Source organism: Aedes albopictus, chromosome 1 (genome assembly GCF_035046485.1).
Source record: "Aedes albopictus strain Foshan chromosome 1, AalbF5, whole genome shotgun sequence".
NCBI lineage: Eukaryota > Metazoa > Arthropoda > Insecta > Diptera > Culicidae > Aedes > Aedes albopictus.
Genome location: NC_085136.1, coordinates 84,137,206 through 84,150,824, shown reverse-complemented (window position 1 = coordinate 84,150,824; position 13,619 = coordinate 84,137,206). Strand labels below are relative to the sequence as shown.

General features: G+C 41.6%; 1 protein-coding gene across 1 annotated transcript in view; it reads left to right on the top strand.

The window, feature by feature from the left end:
- Nucleotides 1-11,635, top strand: part of LOC109427463 (uncharacterized) — a 191,400-nt gene extending 179,765 nt beyond the window's left edge. The window contains exon 5 of the mRNA XM_062845611.1: nt 10,641-11,635. Coding sequence (XP_062701595.1) covers nt 10,641-10,729 — 89 coding nt within the window. The 3' untranslated portion in view covers nt 10,730-11,635. The remainder of the gene's footprint in view (nt 1-10,640) is intronic.
- Nucleotides 11,636-13,619: the final 1,984 nt, after the last annotated feature.

The window sequence follows — 13,619 nt, the reverse complement described above, 5'->3', positions numbered from 1 at the left end:
TCTGGTGCAGCTGATAGGGCCTGAAGGGTAGTAATACCCTTGCCTTCAGCAGGTCAGATCTGGTTGCACGTAGGCATCAGTTCTTGATGTCTGCAAAACAGTTAGGCGTGGGCGTGGAGTTGACCCTGCCTGCTTTCCGATGACAAAGGAAGTGGTGAGAACCGCTCGGTAAACAGGCGAAGCGCCAGCATACCATCGTGATGGACTCTCCAAAGCGAGTCATCGATGTTCATTGCTGCAGGCTACGCAGCTTATCTTGAAGGTGCAATGTGCATTGTGCACTAGCCCCTCTCTTAAGCGATGCCTACTTAGTGGTTCCAGAGAGACAAAGGGTTTGGCGACCATAGGAATGTTGACGACGATTAGTGGGTAGAGGGAGATGGGAGTAGTACTGGTTTTTACTGTTGTTGTGAAAAAATTAAAAAATAAAAGTAAAAATAAAAATTCAAAAAACCTACACTACCTGAAATGTCCTATTCAGGTGTCTGTTGAGCAGATTATCATCATATAGTATAGAAGAAAAAAAGCAGAGTTGATTAGTATATGTACGTGATTTGATTTTTCGGGCCTTCTATCGAATAGTCATTTTTGGAGTGAACATATAGTATCGTACACTTAGTGTACGAGAAATGCAAAAAGTTTGATTAGCGTGAAATGTAGCTAAAAATTATAATTTAATAGAATTTTAAATAGTTAAGTAGTCAAAATATTAATAAGAAACCCGATTCTTCTTTCAGAACAGTTTGTAATGGAAGATAACAGTGTTTACGTCTTCAAACTGGCATCATTTAGTATTATATATGCACTTTCAGAGAAAAGTAACCCAGCAAACACAAAGTCGTATATCATGTAGAATAGGATGCTAAAGTGGAGGCCATATGCGTACATGCTTTCATTTAAGCGCGTGTAAAGTGTACGCATATTGCCTCAACTTTTGCATCCTATTCAACATCATATGCGATCGTGTGTTAGCTAGCTAAGTTTGCAACACTTTTCAGTCCAATTATCCCATATGGGAATGATTGCTCAAGTTGGCCATTTCGATGCGTCAATTGGAAAAACCCGCATTCCAACAATCAACCGTGAGCTCAAATCGTGACAAACTTGCACCAGAACCGTCTTCTTCAGCAGCCATATGAAATCGTGCCATTTTCCATCTAAGCTTTCCCTCATGTCATCATCATCCTCGCAGAAGCAACCAACATCCAGGTCCGCCTTATTTCTCACGGTCTGTGGACACGAACCATCTGCATTCCCGTACGGTGGCATTAATAATGAATAAAAAATGATTTGATTTATGACCGGTATCAAATTTTATTCTGGCGCGTTTGGTTTTATTTGCCTGCTTTGGCTTTTGGCGGCAGCAGCAGCACCCGAAATGACTTTTCTCTCGCCGAGAGAAATGGAGGCCTAACGATCTTCTTCTGCTGATTCTCCGGATGGACGGAGGTAGCAGCGTTTGCTTCGGCGGTAAATGTCGATCGTAAAAATGAAAGGGTTTTCTTTTTCACTGGAGAATGGAAGAACAAGGTCCAAACCCAAAGAAGGCATTTCACATTTCAATATTACTTCGAGAAAATTGTTTTTTTCGCGTCGATTTTGTAAAAGTTCGTTTTCTCAGTGTGATAAATCTGCTACAAAATATCATCTTCCATTTAAAAAAGATATTTCGAGAAATGTGTTGCCAATACTCATTAATTACTGAGTCTGCATTATGCTTCATAGCATATTATTGTATGAAACCCATCCTTTTAGTGTCCGTAAAAAAATCCATTGGAATACCGAAAAAATCCCTTCACATCAAAACCTAAGCTCAGAAGCCATTCAATTTCATTAGAGCCAAACCGATACTGCGGGAATTCTTTGACTAGCGCAAGATTTTAAAAGCATCGAAGCAGAAGAGAAAAATCTTCATAACCGTAGTGAATGTAGCAAAAAAAAATGGCTAAGCTAAACCAGCGCGAATGGTGATACCGCCGGTGGTGGTGGTGCAATCCTTTAACCAGAAATAATGAACAACCACCAGCACCTCCATTCGGCTGGCAGACAGATCCGAAAGGAGATAAAATCATCGTTTTTATGGGTCGAACAGCGATACTTTTCCGCAGCAACGCAACGCAGGATACCCGATGATTCACCACGTTCATTGGCTCATTTTTTTTTTTTCGTAGGGAGCACAGCAACAGAGGGCCAGAGCGCATCATTGACGTTCATTTAAAATTTATAATATCAATGCGGGTATTCTGATGCTGCGCTGTGCTTTTCTCCTTTCTGGCTTTTGTGTGATGTGATGCTTGGGGTATCTGCCGGCGATGATGGGATAAATGGATCTGGATGAGCTGATCCGCTTGTTGGGTTCGTTGCAAGTGTTAGAATTGTGCAATTGTGATGAACAATGAAGGGACAAATGACAATAAGAATAAGATATCTCAAACTATTCTGGAATTAAGACCTTTAAGCCCCACCAACTCTACCCTTGAAACTCTTTATTATATCGGTGTAGCTCCTCCAAAAAATCTTTCAAGAATTCCTCCAAAACTTTCGCCAAGAATTCCTCAAACAATCTTTCCAGGTATTCCTTCAAGAATTTCTGCCATAAATTCTGCAAGAATCCCTCCAGGAATTTGTTCAAAAATTTCTTCAAGAATTCAACCAGGAATTTATTCAAGGATCTCTCCGGATATTACTTTAAAAATTCTGTCAATAATTCCTCAAAGAATCCTTCTCGCAATTTCTCCAGAAATTTCTCAAGGAATTCCACATAGACTTCTGACAAGAAATTCTCCAAGCATTCCTCCAGGAATTCCTCCAAGAGTAACTCCAGGAATTCCTCCGTGAATTCCTCTATGAATTTTTCCTAGAAGCTCTCAAGGAATTTCTCCCGAAATTCCCCAAAGAATTTCCTGAGAAACCTGCAGACATTCTTCCAAAAATTACTTCAGGGATTCATCAGAAATTACGTTCAGATATATCGTCCGCAATTCCTCCAGGAATTCGTGAAGAAATTTTTCAAGGAATTTCAACAGAAATTAGGGTAAGTGTACCAATTATGGCACTACCTAAGGAAAGCTATTTATACAAAAATAACGAAAAGACCAACGAATGTCATCAATAAGTTAAAAGACAGCTTGGTTTCCATACTTTACAGGAAAAACAGAGACGGATCCAAAACTACTTTAAGTATTGATTATAGCGTGTGCCAATGATAGGAAAACTGGTACAGGTTATATTTTTTAACTTCGGTTCATTTTCGCACTATTTGCATGCATTCCTTATGGGGTTAGCCATAACTGGTACACTATGGCGAAAAAGGGTGCAAGGAAGCCGAAATTTTAAGGAAAAGGATTTATTTCTACCATGATTTGAGGTAAATGTGGAGTTTAAATGAGAGCGACTACACAGACAAACAGACGTAACACCTTGAACGATTTTCATGGAAATCCATCGCCCAGTTCACACTACCATCACCTGGTGGAAAAGTTGCACGAATCACTGTGTTGTGCAATATCGTCAACAGAAGGCGCTAGTGTGAAACGTCAAACGCATAGAAAAACGATGCGCGTGCCTCTGGTTGTGAAAGCCACAACTATGAAAATTTAAAATGATCGTTAAAAGCGTGGTCGATGGAAATTTAGCAAGTGTTACGTCTGTTTGTCTGTGGCGACTATCTTTTGTGAACGTAATCTGTTGTTCACAATTTTTTTCTTGTTGATTTACATCGTTAATGGGTGAAAATTAACTATGGCGAATAATTGGTACTATAGCCATAATTGGAACACTTACCCTACTTCAGAAAATTCTCTAGGAACTTCTACAGGAATTCCTCGAAGAATTCTTTCAAGAAATTGTCCTGGGATATTTTAGGAAGTATTTTCAAGAATTGCTGCAGAAATGAATACCCCCGGGGTGCTTCAGGTAACCTTTAGTAATTCGTCAATAAAATACTCCAGGAATTACTCTCAGAATTCGTCCGAGAATTTCTTCAGGGATTTCCTCCGAAATTCTTCCAGGAACTCCTTCAGGAATTATTCCAGAAATTCCTCCAGGAACCCTTCAGGTTTCTTCAGGTTATTCTCCAGGAATTGCTCCAAGATTTCTTCCCAGAATTCCTCCAAGAATCCCATCAGGAATTTCTCCAAAAATTTCTCCAAAAATACCTCTAGCGTTTTTTTTAAGAATTTCTCCAGTTTTTCCTCCTTAACTTCTGCTAAGAATTCCGCGCTCGCTTTGCTAGATTTTTGCGATTTGTTTTTCTTCTCTGCGGGGCACCGACGACGGGACGCCAAGCAGTCAGTAGTGTCAGTGTGCGGTAGTTCGGCAGCAGCAAAGCTTCGCGCGCTCGCTTTGCTAGATTTTTGCGATTTGTTTTTCTTCTCTGCGGGGCATCGACGACGGGAAGCCAAGCAGTCAGTAGTGTGCGGTAGTTCGGCAGCAGCAAAGCTTCGCGCGCTCGCTTTGCTAGATTTTTGCGATTTGTTTTTTCTTCTCTGCGGGGCACCGACGACGGGACGCCAAGCAGTCAGTAGTGTGCGGTAGTTCGGCAGCAGCAAAGTTTCGCGCGCTGGCTTTGCTAGATTTTTGCGATTTTTTTTTTCTCTTCTCTCTGCGGGGCTCCGACGACGGGACGAGTGTGCGCGCGCCGTGGTTCGAGTCGGTTCCGAATTTTTCGCTTCCCTTCGGCGCTAGTTTCCAATACACTTTTAGTTGATAATAAATATTTTCTTTCATTTTTTGCATTTACACAAAAGAGTGAAAAATGTTAGTTCGGGTTCGCCGGTCGAGAAAAAAATCCGGGCGCCGACAAGTGAGTCGCGTTCAGTGTATTTCTGTGTGGAATAGACTAAAGGTTTCTGCTCCCTAGTGGAGTGGAGACGCGCGATAGAATTTTCTTTTTGGCTAGTTCTTGCGTCGAAAAGTGGTCGGTTGTTAACGGCGGTTTGTGTATATTGATCCATTGTCAAATCATATCACCAACCATAGGTGACTCCCGGACTGACAATGTACCTTACCCTACTAACAAAAAATTCCTTCCTGAGACAAACGTGGAGATGCAGCGATTCGCGGTCTTTTTAACAACGTTTGTCTTACTAACATTCCCTTCCATCCTCGATGACCGTAAGGACGTGGCCGGCGCCGTTATTGACCTTATTAAAGTTGAGAGCTCTCGACCTGTGTACATTGAGAATAGTAAGCTAGTCCCAAGCCCTATTCATTGGTTCCTTGTGCAATTTCGATTGCTCTGGTCAATCACGGAGTAGCAACTACGAATTGTGCGGTCATCTATGCTCATGCTCATGCTTAACTTCTGCTAAGAATTCCATCTCGAACCCGTTCAGGAATTCCTCCAGGATATATTCCAGGACGTATTCCAGAGGTTCGTACAGCAAGTACTCCAGTAATTCCTTCAGGAATTCCTTCAAACATTTCTACGGAAATTACTCTACGAATTACTCCTGCAATTACTACAGGAATTCCTCAAGGAATTGTTCCGGGAAATACTCCAGGAATTCCTATAAGAAATATTCAAGGGAATAAAAAAAAATCCTCCAGGAATTACTCGTGCATTTTTTTCAGGAATTCCTTCATGAATTATTCCAGGAAGTACTCCAGGAATTTCCACAAGGAATATTCCGGGAATTCCTCCAGGAATTACTCCAGAAAAAAAATCAGAAAAATACTTCGAAAATTCCTCCAGGAGTTCCTCAAGTAAATCCTTCAGGAATTCCTTTAAGAATTCCCCTAGGACATTCTTTTAAAATTGCTTCACAAACTACTACATGAATTCTTCTAGAAAGTACTCCAAGATTTTCTCCAGAAATTTCTTCAAGAAATTCCCGGAAGAATTATTGTAGGAATTCTTTGAGGAATTCCTGAAAGATTTTTTCAAGGAATTTCTGAGAAATTCCTAGAGAGATTCTCGATGGAATTCCCGAAAGAAATCATGAAGATATTCCTGAAGAAATTCTTGGAAGGAAATTTTGGAAGGAATTCTGGATTGTTGGAGGACGGGCTTGGTGGTCTAGTGGCTACCGCTTCTGATTTATATGCAGAAGGTCCTGGGTTCAATCCCTGGCCCGTCCCTTTCCTCCTACTTTGTATCTTTCTATATACTTTCTCTCTGCTCTCTACATATACAACTCATGTATATAAACATGTTCATAGCCGTCGCTAGAACAGAAACGGGTTGAAAAAGCCGTTTCCCTTCCTTCCAAACTTTCACAGCACAGTGTCACAATCCTATTAGATAGAAAACGCCTACAAGTTATGCAATCATGCGAACTGTGCCGCACATCTTCAAAATAATAAAAACACACAATTCTATCACCTTCCCCTGGTATCCACAAACCAATGTGTGAACCTTCTGCCAACCAATTCCCACCAACACTCCAACATCCGCATGAATTTGTGCTGGCGCAGAGGTATATTCGGCCAGATGTGGATACAAACGATTGCAATCATCACTTCCTTACCCCTTCCCCACATTGACCTGCAACCTGACGTGGCAGGCGCCATTGTCGCCTAAAAATAGAAGATCACCAATGCTCACACACTGAAGATGCCTGCTAGTCCCCGGCAGTTATCTCATTGGTCCTTGTGTGAGTGTAGGTGGTCTGGCGATACTGGAGTAGCATCCACGGGCGGTCAATCAAGCTCAAGCTCAAGCTCAAGCTCAATTCTGGATTGTTGGAGGAATTCTTGTCGGATGTCTTGGAAAAATTCTTGGATGATTTCTGGAAGAATTCTTGATGAATTTCCTGGGGGATTCCTACAGACATTTCTTAAAGATTTCCTGGAATAATTCCTGAAGATATTTGTTAAGAAATCCCTGCAGGAATTGCTAGAGTAATTTATAAATGAATCCTTGGTCAAATTCTTGGAGGGATTCTTGGAGGAATTTTTGACAGAAGCTTTGCAGCAGATCTTGGAGAAATTCTTATCCGAGATCCTGTTCGAGTTCTTGAAAGAATTTCTGGAGGAATTCCTGGCCGGATTCTTGGAAAAATTCCTGGAGGAAGTTTTGGAGAAATTCCTGATTGTGTTATTTCAGGTATTCTTAACAGAATTCTTGGAGTAATTCCTGGAGAAATTATTGGAGGAACTCTGGGAAGAAGTCTCGGAGCAGTCAGAGGAACCCCCATAGTTGTCCCAGGAGTATTTTCTTGAGGAATTTCTGTAGGTTTACTGAAGAATCTTGAAGGTGTTCATAAAGGAATTTCTGAAAGATTTTCTGGATGAATTCTTGAAGGAATTTCTTGAAACAATCCTTGAAGGTGTGGAGAGATTCTTGAAGGGATTCTTGGTAGAAGTTGAAGAGAGACCTCTGGTGAAATTCTTGGAGAAGGTCCTGTAGGATTTTTTGGAGGAATTCCTTTAGGGATTTTTGGAAGAATTCTAGGCAGATGTCTTTGAGGAACTCCTCGCTGAATTCTTGGAAAAATCCTTGAGGAATTATTGGTGGAATCCCAGAAAGAGGAATTTCTGGATGAACTCCAAAAGGTCTTCCTGGTGGAATTCCAAGAAGAATTTATTAAGGAATTCCCGAAAGAGATCCTGGAGTAATTTCTGAAGGAGTTCCTGAAATAACTTCGGGAGGATTTTTTTTCGTAATTCCTTAAGGATTTTTGGAGGAATTTCTGAGGAAATCCCCGAAGGAATTCTCGGACTAATTCTTAGAGTAATCCCAAGAGTATTTTCTTGAGGAACTACTAAAGGTTTCCTAAAGTATTCTGGAAGTATCCATGAAGGAATTTCAGCAGCAATTGTTGAAAAAAAAAATCCTAAGAAATCCCTGGAGGATTTGCTGGAAGAATTCTTCGAGAAATTCCCAAAGAAGTTCCTGGAGGATTTCCTGAGTAATTTCTGTTGGAATTCCTTGAAAAAACTCCTCACGAATTCCTGGAAGAATTTCTGGAGAAATGCCTGAAAGTTATCTAGGATGAATCTCTAGAGTATATAATGGAAGAAATTCTGGACGATTTTCTGAGGTTCCTGGAAGAATGCTTGGAATTTTTCTTGGCAGTAGTCCAAAAGGAATTCCTGGAGAAATTCTTGGAGAATACCTAGAGGGATTCTTGGAAGATTTTTTAGAGTAATATCTGAAGAAATTCTTGAAGAAATTCCTGGTGGAATTCTTGAACCTTGAATTCCTGGAGGGTTTTTTGTAGGAATTTTTGTCTGTCTGTCTGTCTGTCTGTCTGTCTGTCTGTCTGTCTGTCTGTCTGTCTGTCTGTCTGTCTGTCTGTCTGTCTGTCTGTCTGTCTGTCTGTCTGTCTGTCTGTCTGTCTGTCTGTCTGTCTGTCTGTCTGTCTGTCTGTCTGTCTGTCTGTCTGTCTGTCTGTCTGTCTGTCTGTCTGTCTGTCTGTCTGTCTGTCTGTCTGTCTGTCTGTCTGTCTGTCTGTCTGTCTGTCTGTCTGTCTGTCTGTCTGTCTGTCTGTCTGTCTGTCTGTCTGTCTGTCTGTCTGTCTGTCTGTCTGTCTGTCTGTCTGTCTGTCTGTCTGTCTGTCTGTCTGTCTGTCTGTCTGTCTGTCTGTCTGTCTGTCTGTCTGTCTGTCTGTCTGTCTGTCTGTCTGTCTGTCTGTCTGTCTGTCTGTCTGTCTGTCTGTCTGTCTGTCTGTCTGTCTGTCTGTCTGTCTGTCTGTCTGTCTGTCTGTCTGTCTGTCTGTCTGTCTGTCTGTCTGTCTGTCTGTCTGTCTGTCTGTCTGTCTGTCTGTCTGTCTGTCTGTCTGTCTGTCTGTCTGTCTGTCTGTCTGTCTGTCTGTCTGTCTGTCTGTCTGTCTGTCTGTCTGTCTGTCTGTCTGTCTGTCTGTCTGTCTGTCTGTCTGTCTGTCTGTCTGTCTGTCTGTCTGTCTGTCTGTCTGTCTGTCTGTCTGTCTGTCTGTCTGTCTGTCTGTCTGTCTGTCTGTCTGTCTGTCTGTCTGTCTGTCTGTCTGTCTGTCTGTCTGTCTGTCTGTCTGTCTGTCTGTCTGTCTGTCTGTCTGTCTGTCTGTCTGTCTGTCTGTCTGTCTGTCTGTCTGTCTGTCTGTCTGTCTGTCTGTCTGTCTGTCTGTCTGTCTGTCTGTCTGTCTGTACAATTTCTACATATAGGTGAGCAATAACGAGTATCATAATTGTTTTTTATGCAATGAGTTACAAAATGGTGATTTTTCTTCTGATGTCCAATAACCTGTGATCATTAAGCATGATTTTTTGAGGACAGAAGGAATGACATGTGAAAAATGGATGGTAATAGCATGCATGATCTCCAGATTTTTACGCAAAACCATCTTACGCGTATCAGAGCATGAGACACGTCATATTTCATTGGCATAATGTTGTAATAATGCACACGAAACACGAAACACTCCAAACCACTTAAGAGTCAATCAATGCTCAATAAACGTTCAATATAATACATCTCAAGGTGTCTCAAGTTCCACTCTGAGCTGCCATCAATTGGGTTCTCACTTAGCCTCTCAAGCATTGTTGGAACAGAGTGTATCTGCGCCTCTATCTGTCTCTCTCTCCTTCTGTCTCTATCAAAAGCTCATTTTCCATGCAGAATCGCTTCCATCCGACACGTGTTCCGTCGATATCAATTTGCTTCCCAAATCACCTTACAATCGTGAAGCCTCCTTCTCCACCGCTTTCCCGCCACATCACATCGTCTTCCTCAGAAGGAGCAGCGCAACAGTAGCACACTTTTCCACACCCAGTACGCTCCTTTTTCCTCACATTCCATCCTTGTTCCAGCCCCATCAGCGTCCGCCTTTTCCGGGACTCTATGGGACGGGCAAGGCATCAGCTGATCAATTTCCAACTGATTGATGCCGAGATGTCGATAATGAAAGGCAAAATTTACGACTCACGCGGTGCCACTGACTGACTACTGCTGATGCTGGATGGTAGGTTCGCTGCAGCAGTAAATCTGCACTCTAGCTCGGTGACGGGTCGGATCGGCATCAGCATCAGTACCAGCAGCAGAACGGAATCGCCTTCCCATAATCGACCAATCTCAGCGGATGCTGAAGCTAGTAGATAGCTCCGATAGATTGAGGCAGACTCTGGCAGGATCAGATTTGAGCGATGGCTTACGGATAACGGCAGCGGCGTGGCGAACCGGTAGAGATGGAGGATTGATTTATGGCAGTTTGTGATTTTCCTGCGCAATGTATCTGCTGGAGCAATGTCCAATCTGCTAGAGGTCTTAGGTAGTATCATTAGCGAACGCTTAAATCGACATTTTTTCACGTCCTCCCTCCGTTCTGTAAAGTTTTTTTGCATGGAAATCTTTAAAATATTTAAAATTGTTTTCAGGAAGTCTCAGGAGCGCTTCAAGGGGTCTCAAGGCGTTCTGGAGGGCTTCTGGGACGCTCAGGTGGGTCTAAGGGGGTTTCAGAGGATTTTTTAGAGGGTTTCCATGGCAGGTTTGGTACACTCACACTTAAGTATCACCCATGAATAAATCCTGCGTATGTACAATTGGTCTAAGTTGCGTTTTGGGTCAACTTTTTCTTAGTGTGTATAACCGAAATAAACTGTCGTGTGCATATACGTGTTATTTGGCTACCAATGTATTGGAAACCTCAATACGAAACATTATATCCTCACACTTAGCGAATTCCACTTAACAAGCCAATCCTCCTACTCTTCTTTCATTGCAGCTCCCCTTCTATCACTGCTAATCATCACCAGTTTGCTCAATTTGGCTCCAATTCTCACCCCAATATCTCGACTACTCTCGTGGAGGTAAGCAACCCGGTGCCACAGGCGTTCGCTGCCGTTGGCATCCAACCGTCGTCGTCGACCATAGAACTTGGTCTTTTCCCCAAATCTACCGCAAACATGGAAAGCACGCAGCCCTCAAATGGCAGAATTGCGACGCATCAGAAGCAGCAGCACCACACAAACAGCGAGCATTTCGGTGGAGTTCAATCGCAGCATCTTCCCATCTTCATTCCCCATCCTAATCAGAACGTGGAAGCCGACATCATTCCTCCGCGGGTTGCCGGGAGGAAGCTGCTGCTAATTCAATTGAGCAGCAACCGTGGAGAAAAGTTTGTTGCCATCACATGAACATACAGAGACAAGGCACATACACACACAAACACAAACACATAGTTATATATTCTAGTACAACCCCCTAGTCACAAGTGAGGGCTTACGCGAGTTAAACTTCTGCGAAATATCCGAAACGGAACCGCTGACGCTGGGAAGAAACGTGAATTTCTGGTCGGATACGTGATTTTCCCTCTTTTGTTAGCTAATTGTTTGCATAATCATGTAAGGGAGGGAAGGTTGTTCCCTCGTATGGAAATTTCAAGCATTAATTGGGTAAATATGTGTTGGAATTTGTTTGTCTGTTTCTGGAAATTTGGTTGAAGACATCAGAATTCAGAAATCAGAAATCAGAAATCAGAAATCAGAAATCAGAAATCAGAAATCAGAAATCAGAAATCAGAAATCAGAAATCAGAAATCAGAAATCAGAAATCAGAAATCAGAAATCAGAAATCAGAAATCAGAAATCAGAAATCAGAAATCAAAAATCAGAAATCAGAAATCAGAAATCAGAAATCAGAAATCAGAAATCAGAAATCAGAAATCAGAAATCAGAAATCAGAAATCAGAAATCAGAAATCAGAAATCAGAAATCAGAAATCAGAAATCAGAAATCAGAAATCAGAAATCAGAAATCAGAAATCAGAAATCAGAAATCAGAAATCAGAAATCAGAAATCAGAAATCAGAAATCAGAAATCAGAAATCAGAAATCAGAAATCAGAAATCAGAAATCAGAAATCAGAAATCAGAAATCAGATCTCAGATCTCAGAAATCAGAATTCAGAAATCAGAAATCAGAAATCAGAAATCAGAAATCAGAAATCAGAAATCAGAAATCAGAAATCAGAAATCAGAAATCAGAAATCAGAAATCAGGCTGAAAAAAATAAATCAACAATCCAACTGAATGACAGAAAAACAGAAAACTAATAAGACAGAAAGGCTGACAAAACAGCAAGACAGCAAGACAGCAAGACAGCAAGACAGCAAGACAGCAAGACAGCAAGACAGCAAGACAGCAAGACAGCAAGACAGCAAGACAGCAAGACAGCAAGACAGCAAGACAGCAAGACAGCAAGACAGCAAGACAGCAAGACAGCAAGACAGCAAGACAGCAAGACAGCAAGACAGCAAGACAGCAAGACAGCAAGACAGCAAGACAGCAAGACAGCAAGACAGCAAGACAGCAAGACAGCAAGACAGCAAGACAGCAAGACAGCAAGACAGCAAGACAGCAAGACAGCAAGACAGCAAGACAGCAAGACAGCAAGACAGCAAGACAGCAAGACAGCAAGACAGCAAGACAGCAAGACAGCAAGACAGCAAGACAGCAAGACAGCAAGACAGAAAGACAGAAAGACAGAAAGACAGAAAGACAGGAGGACAGAAAGACAGAAAGACAGAAAGACAGAAAGTCAGAAAGACAAAAAGATAAAAAGATAAAAGACAGAAAACAGAAAGACAAAAAGAAAGACAGACAGACAGAATGTCAGCAACTCACTTAGCCAAAAAGTCAAAAATTTAGAGAGGCAGAACGTAAAAAAAGTCGAAAGTCATGATATGTTTTGTTTTGTATTCCGTTACTGATGAGCTCCTTTCTATTCCTTCTTAAATTTTACAATATTCCGAAATAAATCTTTCGCACCTTAAACCACTAAAGAGCAAAAGAAATATCCGACACCCAGTCAGCATCATCCCATCAGCTCGGCAGCAAAAGTTTTTAATAAAGTCGAACCGAGAAAGCAAGCTTGATGTACAAAATAACAGATTGTAAATATTGATTCGTATCCTGGTGGTAGCACAACTGAGAACGCAGGCAGCAGCAGAAGAGTAAGAATACCGCGTGACAGGCCTGGAGGCGTTTGCACGCCCCCTCCGTGTTGTTGCTTTGGCAAGTCCGAAAGAAAAATAAAAATGAAAGCAAACGAAAGCAAGACAGAGAAAAAAAAACCTGACGGCACAAGTTTTAAACATAAATAGATACGTGTTTTACTTACTGAGAAATGTTCTCGTCCTTGGGGGTGGGGGAGGGAGGACGGGGTTGGTGTGCGTATGTTCCTATGATTGCAAAATCTGAGCAAAGTTTTCCCGAAGCGAATGCGTGGTTCGCGGAGATGTTCGACTTCATTCTCAGAAAGAAATGCTTTGGGCATGACGAAGTTATCCTAACTTTCAGTGATTGACAAAGGTAAGTTCGAATGAAGAAGGGAAAAAATATCGCAATTTCTACGTGTTGAAATACATCACAAATGATAAGATCAATCCATATCCGCTGAAAGGTATGTATTCTTATAAAGAATTCTTTGTTTAATATGATATTTTTTAGAATGATGAACAAATATATGAAATTAATAGTGCCAAATGTGTTCGGAATTCCTTCCAAAACTTTTTTGGTATATTCTTGGGAAATTCCATCGGTTAATTTTTGGCGAGTTCATCCGACCGTTCCTTTTAAAATTTCTCAGAATTCTATTGGAAACTCTGAAATTCCCGTTTTGGAATTGCAGGACGAGTTTTCCGAAGAATTTTCGACGAAATTTACATAACGAGTTACTACTGAAAATGGAGCAACTGAAACCGAA